Source organism: Cydia amplana, chromosome 25 (assembly GCF_948474715.1).
Source record: "Cydia amplana chromosome 25, ilCydAmpl1.1, whole genome shotgun sequence".
In the NCBI taxonomy this organism is placed as follows: domain Eukaryota; kingdom Metazoa; phylum Arthropoda; class Insecta; order Lepidoptera; family Tortricidae; genus Cydia; species Cydia amplana.
Genome location: NC_086093.1, coordinates 6,189,465 through 6,213,593, shown reverse-complemented (window position 1 = coordinate 6,213,593; position 24,129 = coordinate 6,189,465). Strand labels below are relative to the sequence as shown.

The following is a 24,129-nucleotide window of genomic DNA, read 5'->3' as shown; positions in this document are numbered from 1 at the left end:
GTAAGATTATAGCTCCGTCCACATCTGGCGAATGCGCAGCAAGAACACCATTAGCCCCATTAACACGAGAGCTTTTTCAACGCGCGTTTAAAAAAACGCTTGAATTTGTCCGCACTCTAAATTCGATTTAACGACCAAGGCTTAAAGTCGAAAATCCAACAACGCTTGATAAAAAGCGCCACCGCTGTCGTGTGAATACATACATTATTACATACATGGATAACCATCCATTTGTGTTATTCAAACGTTTTTTTAACGCGCGTTGAAAAAGCTCCCGTGCGAATGGTGGCTAACTCTGTAATGTGTTTGATAGCACACGGAGTGTGCAAGTCTGCGAGTCATAGATATAATATTCCTAAAGCCCCCTCCAGACTATGAGCGTGAATCGCGGCGCGAAGCCGCGAACGCGAGTGTGGACTTGTGGAGTCGATTTCGCTGTTTGCGAAAATCGATTACACACTCGCGTTTGCGGCTTTGGCCCGCGATTCGCGAACGAGTGTGGAGGGGAATTAAAGATGAAGTCTAGGCGTGTCCATACGAGGACGATTTTTCGCCAATCTGATGAAATTGTCCGATCAAATCAGGACGTGCGGACGAAAACGCCAATTTGGCTCGCTGATTTCAATCGCCGACTATGACCAATATTACCAATAAAATGGAGGTGCGGATGCGGACGCAAGAATACCAATTTGTGCCTCCAGTATTCGCCTTTGGGGGCACTTTTTTAATTTAGAACGCTCCAATATTATATCGCCATAAAACCGAAATTGGTGATTAAATTGGAGATGAACGCCAATTTCTTTCCTGGTCAAATCGGTCGATTTGATCATCTCGTCTGGACTCCGCTATATGGCCATCGTTGCCATGGACGCCATTGGCACAGAAAACACATCATTCTCAAATAAAACTCAAAATATTATAACAACGTATTTTTTTACTTCAAATAAATAAAACTATTTTCGGTCTACAATGTTAAAAGAAACAAAGTTCTCACGCCTTCATATCATACTCGCTGAGAACTTTACAAGGAAATTCAAAAAAAATCATGGCGGGTAGATTCACAACTTGCGTGTAAACGTAATTTTTTGTTTCGTGGTAATTATATCAAAAGTGAAGGTGAATGTTTTATATTGTCGATTTCTTGTATAATAATAATAAATATCCCGAAGCCTTCTTCAAGGTCGAAGTTTACATACGTTAAGGCCCCAGTACACAATGGGACATCGCCGGCCACTCCAAGGGACGCAGCCATGCGTAGAATGAGATAGCAATATCACTTGCTCCCTCTAACACATAAATGCGTCCCTTGGAGTGGCCGGCGATGGCCCATTGTACATAGATGCTATTTTATGCTGCATGTGAGTGAAGTGAGTGTATGTTCATAGATTAGTATATGTTATTACTGTAATAGATAAGAAACTCTCGGACATTTCATGTTCACGTCTCTACTGTGCTGCCCCTAGCGGACCTGCTCTCAACTAATGAGACTGTATACAGAAACACGCACACATACACTCACACACGCACATGCCTGTGGGCTCTTTACCCTACAGGTAGAGTCTGTTCGGAAAGAGAAGAGTCGTGGAATGTATTGGGCCCCATACATTAATTTTATACAACAATTTTATTATTGGAAACTGATTTATGTAGTAATCTTTGTCGTCCGTTGTATTTCACATTTTTCAATAAATGAATGAAAACTGACATTAGTTCAAGTATAATATATAATATAATATAAGTAATTATTTACATACGTTCACAGTAACTAAAAAAGAGAGGCTTAAGCGCGTTTCTGTGTTTATTAAACAATCTGCGAAAAGTTAACGTGCGTGTTTCAAATAATATTCATAGGCGGTCTTTTTTATCTCGTCCTCCTGGTCCCAATATGTAGTTTTCCCCATTAAAATCTCATTTATTTCTCTGCACCAATTATTGATTAAAAATATAATGCTTCGTTTTAACATAATCTTCGCCAACTCCTCGCCATGTTTTTCACATGAAAGCACACAGCATCGGCGCGGTGCCATTGCTTTTCTTTCGTCTTGGCCGCGTTGGTTTATGTGTATGGATAAGAGCTCAATTTAATACAAATCACAAGGTTTGCTTTATATCACATATATAGAAATATTGGGAATAATATACTTATATTAAAAACCAACTTTGAAATAATTTCAAAATTTCCCGTCAATCCAAACGTCAATCGGTTTTTTTATTCGTAAAATACGTCAATCTGTGACAAAGAAGGTAGGATCCTATAGAAGTGGTATACGCGTGCCTCCGTGAGGGACAAAACATAGGCAATGCGACACTATGATTGGTCGAATTTATTTGTTGCCCACCATAACCCATACTAATTTATGGTGGGGAATAAAAAAAATGTGAGGTTGTGACAAGGACAAACAATAATAGCGCTTTCGCTGCTAGGAGTAGCTGAAACTGATACATAAGATACACTGAAAGATACGATACGATACACTGAAAGATACATAAGACTATCCCGTTCGCTCATTTCCCCCACCCATCAAGCCTTATCCAGTTAAAATACTAGATTCATGATCTGTCATTTTACGGTGTTTGCACTACATATTAAATAAACTACTTATACATTTCAAAATTAATTTGTTTCCTAGTTTATTTGAAACGTAAGGTTAGTAAGTATCTCAAAACATTTTTTATTAAAATATATTCTTCTAGATTTAATTAAATACGATTTAGTTACCTACTTAAATATTTGTTTGGTATATTTTGTTTTCTACCATCTACATACAAGAATTATGTATAGCCACACTCAGCCCTCCTTATGTTAAAAGGCGGTATCTCAAAAACGAATGAACTAGAAATTGAACTTTATGATTTAAATTTTAAGGTACTTGTCTGCATAACATTTTCAATTCAGATACCGCTTTTTAGCTAAGCAGGGCACAACGGCTGAGGAATAGACTTGGAGCATAACCCAGAGATGGCGTTATTATCATCATTACATTACTCGTCTTCAGGGATACTATACCATGTGTATGTTTACAATACCGCATTATTGTCCATTTGGATCGTTGAACATTATGTAAATAAAAAATAAAATAGTGAATAATCAACGAGTCTTTACTTCCCCATTTATACTCGTAAATAATATCGTCAGGTGACAACCAAAAGTCACTAATTACTATAAAATATTTAAACAAAAATCAACCTTTTTTCGTACTAATATGGTTCACTATGGCTATGAACTTGTGGTGGTACTTAGTGAGTTTTGCTTGTCATCTGACGATATAATAAAGTTGCTTGTTAATAGGTACTGGAAAAGCAAAATACTCTAGATGTGGCCCATCAATCCATTGATTAATATTAAGTGTGAGTTCACATATGGTTCATATCACGGACCTTTATATATTTTGCTACTTACGTTTAGAGTAAGACCAAAGAAAGTCTGCAGCGCTAGATTAAAAGTAGTTTTTAAAAATCAGTATGCGACAACACCACAGAAAATAGATTAAATAGACTTGATACTTGTGAAATTTCTACCATATTTACCGTCTATGAAAAAATTTAGCTGTATGCACAGCTTAATTTTGATGGTAAAATAAATTTCATTCCAACAATAAAGTGTCATTCAATAGAACTTGCTAACTATGTAAACAAAAGTTACTAGTAAATTGACATTCACTGTCAATTTTAGTATGGCGGTTTGTTTACATAGTTAGCAAGTTCTATAGAATGACACTTTAGATGTAACTATTAATATGTAGACTTATACTAATATTGATAAATAATATTGGGAGAATGTGACATTTGGCTTCATCAAAATTAATAAGCTTTTGTAATATCCGCGACGGCGGTAAATAGGTACATAGGGCCTACCGCGAACACCGAAGTTCTCAATATGCGAGCATCTTTCTCTTTTCCTTCCATTAAGGCGTAATTAGATTGACAGAGAAATTGCCCGCAATTTGTGAACTAAAGTTTTCGGAAAAACTAAATAAACCATTAAAACAATAAACATATATTAAAAATAAATTTTAGCTTTAACTAGTAGGTACCCATGCCGTGAGCATAAGCATGGAGGTTGTGGGTTCGAGCTCAAAACCCGGCTAGTAGCAACGAGTTTCTCGAAATGTTAGAGGAAGTTCATAAGTATGCCTATACCTATTAGGTGTGTTCAATTTGCTGTGAAACCTTAGTCTAAACCAATATTATATTATCTAAGTAGGTACATATGGTGAAGTATTAAGATGTTTCATTCCACTTACCCGTCATCAACTCCAAATTTTGTAAACATTGTCGTTTTTCAGCTTGAATCGCCTCGTGCTGACTTTTTACAAGTGTAAAATTATTCGTCATGCGGAAAAGTAACTCCCGCACGCCGGTTTTGTAAGGTTTCACCATGTTTATTCCGTTCATCACAAAACACAACGAATATTTAAACGATTTTGACAAACACATACCATAGTGCATGACGTTTACTGACTGCTAAAAAACATTGCCATATGTAGTTTTTTAATTCGATGTCAAATTATTGCGCTGCAGACTTTCTTTGGTTTGACTGTAGTACGAGGGCATGGCATGAGTGGTGGGGATAACTGACAGAACAGGATAGTCTTATGTATCTTTCACTAGGAGTAGCAGAGAAAGCGCTATTATTGTTTGTCTTTGTCACAGTCTCTTATTTTTTTATTCCCCACCGTAGTTTATGGTGGGATACAAACAATGCGTAAACGTCAAATTGGTGTGAAACATATGAACAGTGCAAAGATTATCAGGAAAAATATTGAAATCAGTGTTTCGTGTGCATGTAGTAGTACTTAACAATTCAACAAATATAGTGAATTGCTCAGTTTTGCGCTGTACAAGTGACTGCCGGCAAAAACAGGACAACGTAACATTTCACAGGTAAATACAGTATTTTATACTTCGGTCACATTATAAGGCTTAGTAACAGCATCCTACAATCTATATCAATTAAAATCTGAGTAGAAAAAGCATTTACAGTAAATAATAACTCAGGTAAAAAAGTTAACCTATAAATATGTCGTGATAAATTAACCGACCAAATTACGTACGCATAATGACAGTAAGCCGTCACCCTTTAATAACGTGTATTCAATTTAGTCGCATTGCTATTATTCGAGGGATACCAGCCCGTGATTCATACAATTACCCCAAAATTCGGGTATTTCGTATTTTACTAACATTTCTATAAATAATTTTGCTGTAGAACTGGACATATACGAACAATAAAATTGAACTGTGTTTAAATTAGAATGTAAATTATATTTATTTAAGCATTACGGATTCTTTCTAACGTTATAGGAGGTTTTGCCACGACTCAGAGAATCTAATTCTATGATATGCTGCAGGCACTAATTCTTAATTTTGCAATAAGAGTGACAGATTACAAAATGAATATTTCGTTTATTACCTCCAGATTTCCACAAGATGCAGGCACGCGTGCTAAATGGATTTTAGCAACCGGAAGGAGAAACTGGGCACCGACGCAAAACTGCCGGATATGCTCAAAGCATATTACGAAAACCTACCTTTTCTATTTCTTCCTGTGGCACACAGTATGCTAAAAATTCTTTCTTTAGGCGTACTTGTAATATGTATAATGAATCGCTTAATGATATAGACATTTTTGTTCATAGTTTGTCCGTTTTCAAGAACAAAGTTCGGCATATTTTGTTTACTAGTAATTGAAAAATTGTTTCAAGTAAATATTTTGCATTGTTTTCTTACTTTATTTGCGTGTTGTACTCACAACTATACCTACGGGTAATTTATAATTAAGTAACCTATCTACTTTTCATTGTAATAGTCAACTTAGTAACGTATGAAACTTTAGGCCTATTTTTAGTCATTTTTGTAAGACTTATTTGTAAAAGGCTGTTTGTTTTCTAAATAAAAAAAAATAAAAAAATTGGCCCATTGATATTTTATTTATCGCTGCGTCTTACGTAGGCGAACAACTCGCGAACGTGATTAAAATTACCCCAATATTTGATAATATTGGGGTAATTTTTACCTATATGGTATCCCCGGGTTTGTGACGTCATCTATGTCTATCCCTTACGGGGGCACGCGGTAGGCCACATCTATAGAAATACTACCATCTATGCTGTAGTAGCGTAGTAAATGTATAACTCGTACAAAACATTAATCAATGAAAACAGCCCCTATAGGTATGAAATTATGAATATTGACGTTAATGTTTCGTAAAGATTTACAGATGGCGCTTCAAAATTTATACAAAAAAGGTTCCATGAGAGGGCTCTTTTTGTTCTATACATTAAATTAAACTCATAGATATAATATCCAGCAAGAATAAACCAAAGAGAATATATAGTTTGTCAAATGACTGTCTCATTTCAAACATAGACAGAGAGAACCGAGAGAACCATACTATCCTTGTCTTGCACCCAAAAGAAAAGGACGAGTAGAGTTTTTTGGTTCTTATTTACTGACAAATTCGTTTGAGCAACTATAGTTTATCTTTGTCTTACACTAGTACTAGCACCCAAAAGAAAAGGATGAGTATAGTTTTCTCGTTCCTATTTACTGAGCTATTGGTTTGACCAACTATAATAATCACTACGTTTTCGAATAAATGGTGTACTCCCGCCGAGATGGCGGCAGTAGTCCGGCTGTACATGACATGGATGTGCATTAAATTTATGAAAAACAAAAGTTTGACACTGACAAGTTGACTGACGGAAATGAGACAATCCATGACACTGTTTGGATTTGGAATTTCCATTGCCCTGCTAGCATTTTTGGAGTCTTCCCATTGTTATTTCTATAGTAAATAAAATAAAACGATAGATGTTTATATCTATTTAAACCGTGTTCACGTACTGTATTTATGGGTTTTCAGAATGGAAGCTCAATTCCCGGTACTGTGTGCTTTTACGCCTTTGAAACCTGGTTCCGAAAAATTCCAAAGAATCCCTATTACAAACAACGTTGTAAGTATTTCTAGAAAGTAATCAGTAAGCAGTATTTAGCTTAAGAGATCAATTATAGCTCCAAATCTTGAAGTAGGGTATTTATTTTCTAAATAACACATGCAGTTTATTGTTAGTTTAATTTGGTAGTTGCAGTTAGTTGTATTTTATAATTGTTGATGTATTTTTTTTTTGCTTGTATGTAAATTTAATGTTGACGTGTAAAAGTGCCCTTGTAGCCTATTTGCTGAATAAATGTTGAAGTTTGAAGCTTGAATTGTAACAATAAAATAGCACAGACTTATCCCGTTACGAGTATTTTGTCTCAATAATAAAACGTTCTTTTTAATCATCAATGATTAAAACAAACAAACAGTATATTAATAATATGTTCAAGCAAAATAAATAAATTCAATTGTATTGTAAACATGCTGTAAACATTAATATGTAATGTTGTATTGCACAATTAGTTGTAACTGCAGAACCAAGATAACAAAAGCTAGATAGATTTTTTTCGCCCCCGAAAACCCCCGTATAACAAATTTCATCCAAATGGTTAGAGCCGTTTCTAAGGTCACCGAAATATATATACATAATACAAGACTTGCTTGTTTAAAGGTATAAGATAAAGGATGGCAAAAACATGTGGGTGAATCAACTTTTCTTGTCACTTGTTGCCACGTAACCATGGCAACAAGTGACAAGAAAAGTTGAAGTTCTCCTGGGTCACTTTGTATAACCTGATTTTTAGGCATTTAAATTCATCATACACGCTTTTTTGTGATACTTATAAACCCTTTCCATTGAGGGTCGTCTACCAAGCGTGTCAGAAGAAGGTGGTGGACAATGTCTTCTAACAAACTCTGCTACTATTGTCTCTTGGCTGACCGGACAGAACACTGACAATCCAACCTCTAGACTGAGCTTAGGCAAATTCTTTCATGAAACCGGTGCTGCCAAAAATACGGGGGTGCGGGGGGACGAGGTGAGCGAATCCCGTGCCGTGATTGGTCCGTGTCTTTGAACGGACGGCACGGGCATGACTCAAAGATGGAGTAACGCTACCGTATGTGTGGCAGAGGGGGTAGCGCGACTATGCTATGTCTAGGTTGGATTGTCTGTGGGACAGAATAACAACAAGAAATAGTTGATCCACCCAATGTATCTTAACTAGCATTCAATCATAATTGCACAATAAATGGTATCATGTTATTCATGGGTGTATTCAACTTTTGGGATTTGGAATAAGATTTAGTATAATTCTCATTAGATTAACTATTAAGGTGCTTGGGGACGGGAGGTAAAGAATTTTTATTACCTTACTTTAAAACTATTTAAACATAGGTGTTTTTATTGTTAAATTATCGTTTATTTGGTAAGAGTATTATTTTAATATTTTACTATGGCGAAGTTGGGCACTTTAGGCAAACTTTTCCCAGTTTTTTCATGAATAGGGAATATTACGCGAAATTCTGCGTAGGGGGCGCCACTCCCACAATAAGTCACAATCTAAGGGTCTACCGTAAAAAATACTACCATCTATGACCCTAAACGAGAGAAAGTCGAAATGTTGTTATCTAACCTCTCTCTTGCATATTCGAGCAATAAAGAGGCAGAGAGCTGAGTTTTAATTTCGTCTGTCGTTTGTCAATATTACATACAAAATAGCCAGTGAGGCTCGCGGGCCGCAAGTGACAGGTTCACGGGCCGCATGCGGCCCGCGGACCGCGGGTTGCCGACCGCTGATGTAAAATAATAATCATTAATGTGATCTCTATAATTTTCAGTTCAAGCTCGGCCGCGGACAGCACAACACAGTTGTTATACCCTACACATGCCTCTCAAAAGACCATTGCCTATTCAAGAAAGTGGAAGGCGACTGGCTGTTGGAAAACTGTAGCTATACCAGTATAAAAGTTAACGACAATAAGCTTCGTAAAGGCGAAACTCACAAACTTCGTGATCAAGACATCATCAAATTGGAATCGTCGAACGAATTGGTTTACAAATTCATGTCGAATACAAATACCAAAAGCCCGAAGCGTAAGAGACGCAAGCTCGATGAAAATGTACAAAATGATAATAATGTAAACAAAACTGTGTCGACAAGAAGTTTGCGAAGCGATATAAACAAGAATATAAATGATACACAGATGAAATTGAAAGAGCAGATATTATTGGAGCAGAGTAAGAGGGAGAAAGAGATATATGATGACTATGCGGTCCGTATTGAGAAACTGAAGGGGTCTAAAAAGCATGTGAAGAACCAGAGGGCTTTGCTTAAAATGCGGAGGAATGTTCAGCTGGAACTGAATAAAGTGAAAATGGAGGAACGGATAACTTCTATGATGGTAAGTTTCATATCACTATATAGTATAAAACACTGTCTGTCTGTATGTATGCTTAGATCTTTAAAACTGCGCAACAGATTTTGATGCGGTTTTTTTAATAGATAGAGTGATTCAAGAGCAAGGTTTATGTATAATTTGTTAACCCGTGCGAAGCCGGGGCGGGTCGCTAGTGTACATATCAAAGAGATTTAAGTAGACATAGAGTGCTCACTCCATACATCAGTTTTGTTACCAAAACGACTATTTTCGTAGTCGACATCTAGCGTCAAGTAGCGGAATTATCAGTACTGCTACTCGACAATAGACGTCGCGACGAATCGATCTTATCTATCTAGCTAAACATACGTTAACCCTATTTCCATGAATCTAGTATTTTAACTGGACCCGGCATGAGGGGTGGGGGAAATGACCAAACGGGATAGTCTTATGTATCTTTCAGTAGGAGTAGCAGCGAAAGCGCTATTATTGTTTGTCCTTGTCACAGTCTCACATTATTTTTATTCCCCACCATAAATTTAGTATGTATTATGGTGGGCAACAAATAAATTCGACCAATCATAGTGTCGCATTGCCTATGTTTTGTCCCTCACGGACGCACGCGTATACCACTTCTATAGGATTCTACTTTCTATTTCAGACACAAGAAATAGAATCAAATAAAAACAAGCATTCCAAAGACAAACCTCACAAACAGAATGGGCAAGGGGACCAGGGAACCAACGACCAATCAGAAGCCAGGCGAGAGCAGGACAGGGCGCGGATGAAAGAGAAGAGAGAGCTGAAGAAACTGCGCAGGGAAACTAGGCGGCTCAAGCTTGACAAAGAGAAAGTAAGTTTTAACATATATTAAATAAAAGGAAATAAATAAACCCCTTGGGGACATTCAAAATTCAATTCTAAACTTAAAACTTCAAGGTCGTTTATAGGCTGGCAAATTTCGAGTATTTCGATCCGTGGCGCTTCTATACAATGTGGTGTGTTGAAAACTGTCATATGAACATGTCAATACTATGTGACCCATTTTTGCACAATTTTGTACCCCCAGCCCCTCTCTATATTTGAATAGCAGTGGAGTCCAGACGAGACAGTTTTTCGCCAATCTGATGAAATTGTCCGATCGAATCAAGCCATGCGGATTGCGGACGCAAACGGCAATTTGATTCCCCGATCAAATCAGCAGGTGCGGACACAAAAATGCCAAATTTCGAAGTTAGTATCTATGGAGTTCAAATTGGTGATTAAATTGTGGTCGATTTGCCCATCTCGTCTGGACTCTACTTAAAGCTCTGAAACGAGTGAAAAAGCGAGATTTTCCTAGGCGATACTGACTACGAGACCAAAACCTAAGACCCCCCCCCCCTTAAACTGGTCACGTAGTATGGATACGTTTCCTAAGACTGCTCCTGAACTTAATGTACCTTGCAGAAGCTAAAAGAATTAGAAAAGCAGAAACTACGCAGAGAGAAGCAATTGCAGGACGAGTTGGACAAGGCTAACAAAAAGCTGGCGAAAGAGAGGGAGCTGCACGAGAAAGAGAGGAGACGAGCCGAGCAGCTACTCAATCAGAAAAAGGAGGAGCTTAAAAAGGTACTATTTTTGTCACCACATGGACCATCCCACTGACCCGGGGTTAAGCGGTTAAACCAGTGTCAAATTGTACTGGTAACCATGGTAACTCCAGGTTTAACCGGTTAACCCCGGATTAGTGGAATGGTGTAAGTGGGCCTTAGGGATCCATGCCAGGGCGGCGACACTCCTCCTCTCGGGTATTCTCGGGTCCGTTCGGCTCAGCATTGCTCCGAGCAATTATTATAAAATTATGTCCCATCAGTTTTTAATGCGCAGACATAACAGCTATGAGACATATTTTTGAAAAAAAAAAAAGAATACAATAACTTTTTATTTGTAAGCACACAAACGAGACAATACATAATATAAATGTATAATATCTGAGCGACATATAAAAACTCAAAAACGCGCGTTTTCCCAGAGGTAAAACCTAGTTAGATCGATTTTTGGCCCCCCAAAACACCCATATAGCAAATTTCATCGAAATCGTTAGAGCCGTTTCCGAGATTCCCGAAATATATATCGGGTGTGGCCTGTAATAGGATAGGCCAAAAAATTTAACTGTAGGCTGTACTCCTCAGCCTGACCAACATTTGATCAGCAACTTTCCCGCATTTAGCCGGTTTTTAAAATAAAAATTATTAAAAAGTAATCTTTGACATTTTTTATGTACCTAACCTTGACATCTGTGAGCCTTTCAAAATCATCCGCATATGTCATAAAATCGGCATCCGCAACATCCCTGAACTGTACAACAAACTAACTGTATAACTGTAAATTAATGTTAGTGTGTGAAGGTCTCCCCGAGCACCAGTTCCGAGTCCAAGTTGGACGTGGAGGCCGAGCTGCAGTGCAGCATATGCTCGGAGCTGTTCGTGCGCGCCACCACCCTCGGCTGCTCGCACAGCTTCTGCCGCTACTGCATCCGCAAGTGGACCGCCAATAAGAAGGAGTGTCCCATCTGCAGGTAATGTTAGTGTGTCCAGGTCTCCCCGAGCACCAGTTCCGAGTCCAAGTTGGACGTGGAGGCCGAGCTGCAGTGCAGCATATGCTCGGAGCTGTTCGTGCGCGCCACCACCCTCGGCTGCTCGCACAGCTTCTGCCGCTACTGCATCCGCAAGTGGACCGCCAATAAGAAGGAGTGTCCCATCTGCAGGTAATGTTAGTGTGTCCAGGTCTCCCCGAGCACCAGTTCCGAGTCCAAGTTGGACGTGGAGGCCGAGCTGCAGTGCAGCATATGCTCGGAGCTGTTCGTGCGCGCCACCACCCTCGGCTGCTCGCACAGCTTCTGCCGCTACTGCATCCGCAAGTGGACCGCCAATAAGAAGGAGTGTCCCATCTGCAGGTAATGTTAGTGTGTCCAGGTCTCCCCGAGCACCAGTTCCGAGTCCAAGTTGGACGTGGAGGCCGAGCTGCAGTGCAGCATATGCTCGGAGCTGTTCGTGCGCGCCACCACCCTCGGCTGCTCGCACAGCTTCTGCCGCTACTGCATCCGCAAGTGGACCGCCAATAAGAAGGAGTGTCCCATCTGCAGGTAATGTTAGTGTGTCCAGGTCTCCCCGAGCACCAGTTCCGAGTCCAAGTTGGACGTGGAGGCCGAGCTGCAGTGCAGCATATGCTCGGAGCTGTTCGTGCGCGCCACCACCCTCGGCTGCTCGCACAGCTTCTGCCGCTACTGCATCCGCAAGTGGACCGCCAATAAGAAGGAGTGTCCCATCTGCAGGTAATGTTAGTGTGTCCAGGTCTCCCCGAGCACCAGTTCCGAGTCCAAGTTGGACGTGGAGGCCGAGCTGCAGTGCAGCATATGCTCGGAGCTGTTCGTGCGCGCCACCACCCTCGGCTGCTCGCACAGCTTCTGCCGCTACTGCATCCGCAAGTGGACCGCCAATAAGAAGGAGTGTCCCATCTGCAGGTAATGTTAGTGTGTCCAGGTCTCCCCGAGCACCAGTTCCGAGTCCAAGTTGGACGTGGAGGCCGAGCTGCAGTGCAGCATATGCTCGGAGCTGTTCGTGCGCGCCACCACCCTCGGCTGCTCGCACAGCTTCTGCCGCTACTGCATCCGCAAGTGGACCGCCAATAAGAAGGAGTGTCCCATCTGCAGGTAATGTTAGTGTGTCCAGGTCTCCCCGAGCACCAGTTCCGAGTCCAAGTTGGACGTGGAGGCCGAGCTGCAGTGCAGCATATGCTCGGAGCTGTTCGTGCGCGCCACCACCCTCGGCTGCTCGCACAGCTTCTGCCGCTACTGCATCCGCAAGTGGACCGCCAATAAGAAGGAGTGTCCCATCTGCAGGTAATGTTAGTGTGTCCAGGTCTCCCCGAGCACCAGTTCCGAGTCCAAGTTGGACGTGGAGGCCGAGCTGCAGTGCAGCATATGCTCGGAGCTGTTCGTGCGCGCCACCACCCTCGGCTGCTCGCACAGCTTCTGCCGCTACTGCATCCGCAAGTGGACCGCCAATAAGAAGGAGTGTCCCATCTGCAGGTAATGTTAGTGTGTCCAGGTCTCCCCGAGCACCAGTTCCGAGTCCAAGTTGGACGTGGAGGCCGAGCTGCAGTGCAGCATATGCTCGGAGCTGTTCGTGCGCGCCACCACCCTCGGCTGCTCGCACAGCTTCTGCCGCTACTGCATCCGCAAGTGGACCGCCAATAAGAAGGAGTGTCCCATCTGCAGGTAATGTTAGTGTGTCCAGGTCTCCCCGAGCACCAGTTCCGAGTCCAAGTTGGACGTGGAGGCCGAGCTGCAGTGCAGCATATGCTCGGAGCTGTTCGTGCGCGCCACCACCCTCGGCTGCTCGCACAGCTTCTGCCGCTACTGCATCCGCAAGTGGACCGCCAATAAGAAGGAGTGTCCCATCTGCAGGTAATGTTAGTGTGTCCAGGTCTCCCCGAGCACCAGTTCCGAGTCCAAGTTGGACGTGGAGGCCGAGCTGCAGTGCAGCATATGCTCGGAGCTGTTCGTGCGCGCCACCACCCTCGGCTGCTCGCACAGCTTCTGCCGCTACTGCATCCGCAAGTGGACCGCCAATAAGAAGGAGTGTCCCATCTGCAGGTAATGTTAGTGTGTCCAGGTCTCCCCGAGCACCAGTTCCGAGTCCAAGTTGGACGTGGAGGCCGAGCTGCAGTGCAGCATATGCTCGGAGCTGTTCGTGCGCGCCACCACCCTCGGCTGCTCGCACAGCTTCTGCCGCTACTGCATCCGCAAGTGGACCGCCAATAAGAAGGAGTGTCCCATCTGCAGGTAATGTTAGTGTGTCCAGGTCTCCCCGAGCACCAGTTCCGAGTCCAAGTTGGACGTGGAGGCCGAGCTGCAGTGCAGCATATGCTCGGAGCTGTTCGTGCGCGCCACCACCCTCGGCTGCTCGCACAGCTTCTGCCGCTACTGCATCCGCAAGTGGACCGCCAATAAGAAGGAGTGTCCCATCTGCAGGTAATGTTAGTGTGTCCAGGTCTCCCCGAGCACCAGTTCCGAGTCCAAGTTGGACGTGGAGGCCGAGCTGCAGTGCAGCATATGCTCGGAGCTGTTCGTGCGCGCCACCACCCTCGGCTGCTCGCACAGCTTCTGCCGCTACTGCATCCGCAAGTGGACCGCCAATAAGAAGGAGTGTCCCATCTGCAGGTAATGTTAGTGTGTCCAGGTCTCCCCGAGCACCAGTTCCGAGTCCAAGTTGGACGTGGAGGCCGAGCTGCAGTGCAGCATATGCTCGGAGCTGTTCGTGCGCGCCACCACCCTCGGCTGCTCGCACAGCTTCTGCCGCTACTGCATCCGCAAGTGGACCGCCAATAAGAAGGAGTGTCCCATCTGCAGGTAATGTTAGTGTGTCCAGGTCTCCCCGAGCACCAGTTCCGAGTCCAAGTTGGACGTGGAGGCCGAGCTGCAGTGCAGCATATGCTCGGAGCTGTTCGTGCGCGCCACCACCCTCGGCTGCTCGCACAGCTTCTGCCGCTACTGCATCCGCAAGTGGACCGCCAATAAGAAGGAGTGTCCCATCTGCAGGTAATGTTAGTGTGTCCAGGTCTCCCCGAGCACCAGTTCCGAGTCCAAGTTGGACGTGGAGGCCGAGCTGCAGTGCAGCATATGCTCGGAGCTGTTCGTGCGCGCCACCACCCTCGGCTGCTCGCACAGCTTCTGCCGCTACTGCATCCGCAAGTGGACCGCCAATAAGAAGGAGTGTCCCATCTGCAGGTAATGTTAGTGTGTCCAGGTCTCCCCGAGCACCAGTTCCGAGTCCAAGTTGGACGTGGAGGCCGAGCTGCAGTGCAGCATATGCTCGGAGCTGTTCGTGCGCGCCACCACCCTCGGCTGCTCGCACAGCTTCTGCCGCTACTGCATCCGCAAGTGGACCGCCAATAAGAAGGAGTGTCCCATCTGCAGGTAATGTTAGTGTGTCCAGGTCTCCCCGAGCACCAGTTCCGAGTCCAAGTTGGACGTGGAGGCCGAGCTGCAGTGCAGCATATGCTCGGAGCTGTTCGTGCGCGCCACCACCCTCGGCTGCTCGCACAGCTTCTGCCGCTACTGCATCCGCAAGTGGACCGCCAATAAGAAGGAGTGTCCCATCTGCAGGTAATGTTAGTGTGTCCAGGTCTCCCCGAGCACCAGTTCCGAGTCCAAGTTGGACGTGGAGGCCGAGCTGCAGTGCAGCATATGCTCGGAGCTGTTCGTGCGCGCCACCACCCTCGGCTGCTCGCACAGCTTCTGCCGCTACTGCATCCGCAAGTGGACCGCCAATAAGAAGGAGTGTCCCATCTGCAGGTAATGTTAGTGTGTCCAGGTCTCCCCGAGCACCAGTTCCGAGTCCAAGTTGGACGTGGAGGCCGAGCTGCAGTGCAGCATATGCTCGGAGCTGTTCGTGCGCGCCACCACCCTCGGCTGCTCGCACAGCTTCTGCCGCTACTGCATCCGCAAGTGGACCGCCAATAAGAAGGAGTGTCCCATCTGCAGGTAATGTTAGTGTGTCCAGGTCTCCCCGAGCACCAGTTCCGAGTCCAAGTTGGACGTGGAGGCCGAGCTGCAGTGCAGCATATGCTCGGAGCTGTTCGTGCGCGCCACCACCCTCGGCTGCTCGCACAGCTTCTGCCGCTACTGCATCCGCAAGTGGACCGCCAATAAGAAGGAGTGTCCCATCTGCAGGTAATGTTAGTGTGTCCAGGTCTCCCCGAGCACCAGTTCCGAGTCCAAGTTGGACGTGGAGGCCGAGCTGCAGTGCAGCATATGCTCGGAGCTGTTCGTGCGCGCCACCACCCTCGGCTGCTCGCACAGCTTCTGCCGCTACTGCATCCGCAAGTGGACCGCCAATAAGAAGGAGTGTCCCATCTGCAGGTAATGTTAGTGTGTCCAGGTCTCCCCGAGCACCAGTTCCGAGTCCAAGTTGGACGTGGAGGCCGAGCTGCAGTGCAGCATATGCTCGGAGCTGTTCGTGCGCGCCACCACCCTCGGCTGCTCGCACAGCTTCTGCCGCTACTGCATCCGCAAGTGGACCGCCAATAAGAAGGAGTGTCCCATCTGCAGGTAATGTTAGTGTGTCCAGGTCTCCCCGAGCACCAGTTCCGAGTCCAAGTTGGACGTGGAGGCCGAGCTGCAGTGCAGCATATGCTCGGAGCTGTTCGTGCGCGCCACCACCCTCGGCTGCTCGCACAGCTTCTGCCGCTACTGCATCCGCAAGTGGACCGCCAATAAGAAGGAGTGTCCCATCTGCAGGTAATGTTAGTGTGTCCAGGTCTCCCCGAGCACCAGTTCCGAGTCCAAGTTGGACGTGGAGGCCGAGCTGCAGTGCAGCATATGCTCGGAGCTGTTCGTGCGCGCCACCACCCTCGGCTGCTCGCACAGCTTCTGCCGCTACTGCATCCGCAAGTGGACCGCCAATAAGAAGGAGTGTCCCATCTGCAGGTAATGTTAGTGTGTCCAGGTCTCCCCGAGCACCAGTTCCGAGTCCAAGTTGGACGTGGAGGCCGAGCTGCAGTGCAGCATATGCTCGGAGCTGTTCGTGCGCGCCACCACCCTCGGCTGCTCGCACAGCTTCTGCCGCTACTGCATCCGCAAGTGGACCGCCAATAAGAAGGAGTGTCCCATCTGCAGGTAATGTTAGTGTGTCCAGGTCTCCCCGAGCACCAGTTCCGAGTCCAAGTTGGACGTGGAGGCCGAGCTGCAGTGCAGCATATGCTCGGAGCTGTTCGTGCGCGCCACCACCCTCGGCTGCTCGCACAGCTTCTGCCGCTACTGCATCCGCAAGTGGACCGCCAATAAGAAGGAGTGTCCCATCTGCAGGTAATGTTAGTGTGTCCAGGTCTCCCCGAGCACCAGTTCCGAGTCCAAGTTGGACGTGGAGGCCGAGCTGCAGTGCAGCATATGCTCGGAGCTGTTCGTGCGCGCCACCACCCTCGGCTGCTCGCACAGCTTCTGCCGCTACTGCATCCGCAAGTGGACCGCCAATAAGAAGGAGTGTCCCATCTGCAGGTAATGTTAGTGTGTCCAGGTCTCCCCGAGCACCAGTTCCGAGTCCAAGTTGGACGTGGAGGCCGAGCTGCAGTGCAGCATATGCTCGGAGCTGTTCGTGCGCGCCACCACCCTCGGCTGCTCGCACAGCTTCTGCCGCTACTGCATCCGCAAGTGGACCGCCAATAAGAAGGAGTGTCCCATCTGCAGGTAATGTTAGTGTGTCCAGGTCTCCCCGAGCACCAGTTCCGAGTCCAAGTTGGACGTGGAGGCCGAGCTGCAGTGCAGCATATGCTCGGAGCTGTTCGTGCGCGCCACCACCCTCGGCTGCTCGCACAGCTTCTGCCGCTACTGCATCCGCAAGTGGACCGCCAATAAGAAGGAGTGTCCCATCTGCAGGTAATGTTAGTGTGTCCAGGTCTCCCCGAGCACCAGTTCCGAGTCCAAGTTGGACGTGGAGGCCGAGCTGCAGTGCAGCATATGCTCGGAGCTGTTCGTGCGCGCCACCACCCTCGGCTGCTCGCACAGCTTCTGCCGCTACTGCATCCGCAAGTGGACCGCCAATAAGAAGGAGTGTCCCATCTGCAGGTAATGTTAGTGTGTCCAGGTCTCCCCGAGCACCAGTTCCGAGTCCAAGTTGGACGTGGAGGCCGAGCTGCAGTGCAGCATATGCTCGGAGCTGTTCGTGCGCGCCACCACCCTCGGCTGCTCGCACAGCTTCTGCCGCTACTGCATCCGCAAGTGGACCGCCAATAAGAAGGAGTGTCCCATCTGCAGGTAATGTTAGTGTGTCCAGGTCTCCCCGAGCACCAGTTCCGAGTCCAAGTTGGACGTGGAGGCCGAGCTGCAGTGCAGCATATGCTCGGAGCTGTTCGTGCGCGCCACCACCCTCGGCTGCTCGCACAGCTTCTGCCGCTACTGCATCCGCAAGTGGACCGCCAATAAGAAGGAGTGTCCCATCTGCAGGTAATGTTAGTGTGTCCAGGTCTCCCCGAGCACCAGTTCCGAGTCCAAGTTGGACGTGGAGGCCGAGCTGCAGTGCAGCATATGCTCGGAGCTGTTCGTGCGCGCCACCACCCTCGGCTGCTCGCACAGCTTCTGCCGCTACTGCATCCGCAAGTGGACCGCCAATAAGAAGGAGTGTCCCATCTGCAGGTAATGTTAGTGTGTCCAGGTCTCCCCGAGCACCAGTTCCGAGTCCAAGTTGGACGTGGAGGCCGAGCTGCAGTGCAGCATATGCTCGGAGCTGTTCGTGCGCGCCACCACCCTCGGCTGCTCGCACAGCTTCTGCCGCTACTGCATCCGCAAGTGGACCGCCAATAAGAAGGAGTGTCCCATCTGCAGGTAATGTTAGTGTGTCCAGGTCTCCCCGAGCACCAGTTCCGAGTCCAAGTTGGACGTGGAGGCCGAGCTGCAGTGCAGCATATGCTCGGAGCTGTTCGTGCGCGCCACCACCCTCGGCTGCTCGCACAGCTTCTGCCGCTACTGCATCCGCAAGTGGACCGCCAATAAGAAGGAGTGTCCCATCTGCAGGTAATGTTAGTGTGTCCAGGTCTCCCCGAGCACCAGTTCCGAGTCCAAGTTGGACGTGGAGGCCGAGCTGCAGTGCAGCATATGCTCGGAGCTGTTCGTGCGCGCCACCACCCTCGGCTGCTCGCACAGCTTCTGCCGCTACTGCATCCGCAAGTGGACCGCCAATAAGAAGGAGTGTCCCATCTGCAGGTAATGTTAGTGTGTCCAGGTCTCCCCGAGCACCAGTTCCGAGTCCAAGTTGGACGTGGAGGCCGAGCTGCAGTGCAGCATATGCTCGGAGCTGTTCGTGCGCGCCACCACCCTCGGCTGCTCGCACAGCTTCTGCCGCTACTGCATCCGCAAGTGGACCGCCAATAAGAAGGAGTGTCCCATCTGCAGGTAATGTTAGTGTGTCCAGGTCTCCCCGAGCACCAGTTCCGAGTCCAAGTTGGACGTGGAGGCCGAGCTGCAGTGCAGCATATGCTCGGAGCTGTTCGTGCGCGCCACCACCCTCGGCTGCTCGCACAGCTTCTGCCGCTACTGCATCCGCAAGTGGACCGCCAATAAGAAGGAGTGTCCCATCTGCAGGTAATGTTAGTGTGTCCAGGTCTCCCCGAGCACCAGTTCCGAGTCCAAGTTGGACGTGGAGGCCGAGCTGCAGTGCAGCATATGCTCGGAGCTGTTCGTGCGCGCCACCACCCTCGGCTGCTCGCACAGCTTCTGCCGCTACTGCATCCGCAAGTGGACCGCCAATAAGAAGGAGTGTCCCATCTGCAGGTAATGTTAGTGTGTCCAGGTCTCCCCGAGCACCAGTTCCGAGTCCAAGTTGGACGTGGAGGCCGAGCTGCAGTGCAGCATATGCTCGGAGCTGTTCGTGCGCGCCACCACCCTCGGCTGCTCGCACAGCTTCTGCCGCTACTGCATCCGCAAGTGGACCGCCAATAAGAAGGAGTGTCCCATCTGCAGGTAATGTTAGTGTGTCCAGGTCTCCCCGAGCACCAGTTCCGAGTCCAAGTTGGACGTGGAGGCCGAGCTGCAGTGCAGCATATGCTCGGAGCTGTTCGTGCGCGCCACCACCCTCGGCTGCTCGCACAGCTTCTGCCGCTACTGCATCCGCAAGTGGACCGCCAATAAGAAGGAGTGTCCCATCTGCAGGTAATGTTAGTGTGTCCAGGTCTCCCCGAGCACCAGTTCCGAGTCCAAGTTGGACGTGGAGGCCGAGCTGCAGTGCAGCATATGCTCGGAGCTGTTCGTGCGCGCCACCACCCTCGGCTGCTCGCACAGCTTCTGCCGCTACTGCATCCGCAAGTGGACCGCCAATAAGAAGGAGTGTCCCATCTGCAGGTAATGTTAGTGTGTCCAGGTCTCCCCGAGCACCAGTTCCGAGTCCAAGTTGGACGTGGAGGCCGAGCTGCAGTGCAGCATATGCTCGGAGCTGTTCGTGCGCGCCACCACCCTCGGCTGCTCGCACAGCTTCTGCCGCTACTGCATCCGCAAGTGGACCGCCAATAAGAAGGAGTGTCCCATCTGCAGGTAATGTTAGTGTGTCCAGGTCTCCCCGAGCACCAGTTCCGAGTCCAAGTTGGACGTGGAGGCCGAGCTGCAGTGCAGCATATGCTCGGAGCTGTTCGTGCGCGCCACCACCCTCGGCTGCTCGCACAGCTTCTGCCGCTACTGCATCCGCAAGTGGACCGCCAATAAGAAGGAGTGTCCCATCTGCAGGTAATGTTAGTGTGTCCAGGTCTCCCCGAGCACCAGTTCCGAGTCCAAGTTGGACGTGGAGGCCGAGCTGCAGTGCAGCATATGCTCGGAGCTGTTCGTGCGCGCCACCACCCTCGGCTGCTCGCACAGCTTCTGCCGCTACTGCATCCGCAAGTGGACCGCCAATAAGAAGGAGTGTCCCATCTGCAGGTAATGTTAGTGTGTCCAGGTCTCCCCGAGCACCAGTTCCGAGTCCAAGTTGGACGTGGAGGCCGAGCTGCAGTGCAGCATATGCTCGGAGCTGTTCGTGCGCGCCACCACCCTCGGCTGCTCGCACAGCTTCTGCCGCTACTGCATCCGCAAGTGGACCGCCAATAAGAAGGAGTGTCCCATCTGCAGGTAATGTTAGTGTGTCCAGGTCTCCCCGAGCACCAGTTCCGAGTCCAAGTTGGACGTGGAGGCCGAGCTGCAGTGCAGCATATGCTCGGAGCTGTTCGTGCGCGCCACCACCCTCGGCTGCTCGCACAGCTTCTGCCGCTACTGCATCCGCAAGTGGACCGCCAATAAGAAGGAGTGTCCCATCTGCAGGTAATGTTAGTGTGTCCAGGTCTCCCCGAGCACCAGTTCCGAGTCCAAGTTGGACGTGGAGGCCGAGCTGCAGTGCAGCATATGCTCGGAGCTGTTCGTGCGCGCCACCACCCTCGGCTGCTCGCACAGCTTCTGCCGCTACTGCATCCGCAAGTGGACCGCCAATAAGAAGGAGTGTCCCATCTGCAGGTAATGTTAGTGTGTCCAGGTCTCCCCGAGCACCAGTTCCGAGTCCAAGTTGGACGTGGAGGCCGAGCTGCAGTGCAGCATATGCTCGGAGCTGTTCGTGCGCGCCACCACCCTCGGCTGCTCGCACAGCTTCTGCCGCTACTGCATCCGCAAGTGGACCGCCAATAAGAAGGAGTGTCCCATCTGCAGGTAATGTTAGTGTGTCCAGGTCTCCCCGAGCACCAGTTCCGAGTCCAAGTTGGACGTGGAGGCCGAGCTGCAGTGCAGCATATGCTCGGAGCTGTTCGTGCGCGCCACCACCCTCGGCTGCTCGCACAGCTTCTGCCGCTACTGCATCCGCAAGTGGACCGCCAATAAGAAGGAGTGTCCCATCTGCAGGTAATGTTAGTGTGTCCAGGTCTCCCCGAGCACCAGTTCCGAGTCCAAGTTGGACGTGGAGGCCGAGCTGCAGTGCAGCATATGCTCGGAGCTGTTCGTGCGCGCCACCACCCTCGGCTGCTCGCACAGCTTCTGCCGCTACTGCATCCGCAAGTGGACCGCCAATAAGAAGGAGTGTCCCATCTGCAGGTAATGTTAGTGTGTCCAGGTCTCCCCGAGCACCAGTTCCGAGTCCAAGTTGGACGTGGAGGCCGAGCTGCAGTGCAGCATATGCTCGGAGCTGTTCGTGCGCGCCACCACCCTCGGCTGCTCGCACAGCTTCTGCCGCTACTGCATCCGCAAGTGGACCGCCAATAAGAAGGAGTGTCCCATCTGCAGGTAATGTTAGTGTGTCCAGGTCTCCCCGAGCACCAGTTCCGAGTCCAAGTTGGACGTGGAGGCCGAGCTGCAGTGCAGCATATGCTCGGAGCTGTTCGTGCGCGCCACCACCCTCGGCTGCTCGCACAGCTTCTGCCGCTACTGCATCCGCAAGTGGACCGCCAATAAGAAGGAGTGTCCCATCTGCAGGTAATGTTAGTGTGTCCAGGTCTCCCCGAGCACCAGTTCCGAGTCCAAGTTGGACGTGGAGGCCGAGCTGCAGTGCAGCATATGCTCGGAGCTGTTCGTGCGCGCCACCACCCTCGGCTGCTCGCACAGCTTCTGCCGCTACTGCATCCGCAAGTGGACCGCCAATAAGAAGGAGTGTCCCATCTGCAGGTAATGTTAGTGTGTCCAGGTCTCCCCGAGCACCAGTTCCGAGTCCAAGTTGGACGTGGAGGCCGAGCTGCAGTGCAGCATATGCTCGGAGCTGTTCGTGCGCGCCACCACCCTCGGCTGCTCGCACAGCTTCTGCCGCTACTGCATCCGCAAGTGGACCGCCAATAAGAAGGAGTGTCCCATCTGCAGGTAATGTTAGTGTGTCCAGGTCTCCCCGAGCACCAGTTCCGAGTCCAAGTTGGACGTGGAGGCCGAGCTGCAGTGCAGCATATGCTCGGAGCTGTTCGTGCGCGCCACCACCCTCGGCTGCTCGCACAGCTTCTGCCGCTACTGCATCCGCAAGTGGACCGCCAATAAGAAGGAGTGTCCCATCTGCAGGTAATGTTAGTGTGTCCAGGTCTCCCCGAGCACCAGTTCCGAGTCCAAGTTGGACGTGGAGGCCGAGCTGCAGTGCAGCATATGCTCGGAGCTGTTCGTGCGCGCCACCACCCTCGGCTGCTCGCACAGCTTCTGCCGCTACTGCATCCGCAAGTGGACCGCCAATAAGAAGGAGTGTCCCATCTGCAGGTAATGTTAGTGTGTCCAGGTCTCCCCGAGCACCAGTTCCGAGTCCAAGTTGGACGTGGAGGCCGAGCTGCAGTGCAGCATATGCTCGGAGCTGTTCGTGCGCGCCACCACCCTCGGCTGCTCGCACAGCTTCTGCCGCTACTGCATCCGCAAGTGGACCGCCAATAAGAAGGAGTGTCCCATCTGCAGGTAATGTTAGTGTGTCCAGGTCTCCCCGAGCACCAGTTCCGAGTCCAAGTTGGACGTGGAGGCCGAGCTGCAGTGCAGCATATGCTCGGAGCTGTTCGTGCGCGCCACCACCCTCGGCTGCTCGCACAGCTTCTGCCGCTACTGCATCCGCAAGTGGACCGCCAATAAGAAGGAGTGTCCCATCTGCAGGTAATGTTAGTGTGTCCAGGTCTCCCCGAGCACCAGTTCCGAGTCCAAGTTGGACGTGGAGGCCGAGCTGCAGTGCAGCATATGCTCGGAGCTGTTCGTGCGCGCCACCACCCTCGGCTGCTCGCACAGCTTCTGCCGCTACTGCATCCGCAAGTGGACCGCCAATAAGAAGGAGTGTCCCATCTGCAGGTAATGTTAGTGTGTCCAGGTCTCCCCGAGCACCAGTTCCGAGTCCAAGTTGGACGTGGAGGCCGAGCTGCAGTGCAGCATATGCTCGGAGCTGTTCGTGCGCGCCACCACCCTCGGCTGCTCGCACAGCTTCTGCCGCTACTGCATCCGCAAGTGGACCGCCAATAAGAAGGAGTGTCCCATCTGCAGGTAATGTTAGTGTGTCCAGGTCTCCCCGAGCACCAGTTCCGAGTCCAAGTTGGACGTGGAGGCCGAGCTGCAGTGCAGCATATGCTCGGAGCTGTTCGTGCGCGCCACCACCCTCGGCTGCTCGCACAGCTTCTGCCGCTACTGCATCCGCAAGTGGACCGCCAATAAGAAGGAGTGTCCCATCTGCAGGTAATGTTAGTGTGTCCAGGTCTCCCCGAGCACCAGTTCCGAGTCCAAGTTGGACGTGGAGGCCGAGCTGCAGTGCAGCATATGCTCGGAGCTGTTCGTGCGCGCCACCACCCTCGGCTGCTCGCACAGCTTCTGCCGCTACTGCATCCGCAAGTGGACCGCCAATAAGAAGGAGTGTCCCATCTGCAGGTAATGTTAGTGTGTCCAGGTC

At 49.2% G+C, this 24,129-nt stretch overlaps 1 protein-coding gene across 1 annotated transcript in view; it reads left to right on the top strand.

Annotated features, from left to right (window-relative positions):
• The first annotated feature begins 6,726 nt into the window (after positions 1 to 6,726).
• Positions 6,727 to 24,129, top strand: part of LOC134659428 (trichohyalin-like) — a 26,771-nt gene continuing 9,368 nt past the window's right edge. Inside the window, exons 1-4 of the mRNA XM_063515070.1 lie at positions 6,727 to 6,956; positions 8,723 to 9,286; positions 9,924 to 10,115; positions 10,712 to 10,873. Of these exons, the coding sequence (XP_063371140.1) occupies positions 6,867 to 6,956; positions 8,723 to 9,286; positions 9,924 to 10,115; positions 10,712 to 10,873 (1,008 nt within the window). The 5' untranslated portion in view covers positions 6,727 to 6,866. The remainder of the gene's footprint in view (positions 6,957 to 8,722; positions 9,287 to 9,923; positions 10,116 to 10,711; positions 10,874 to 24,129) is intronic.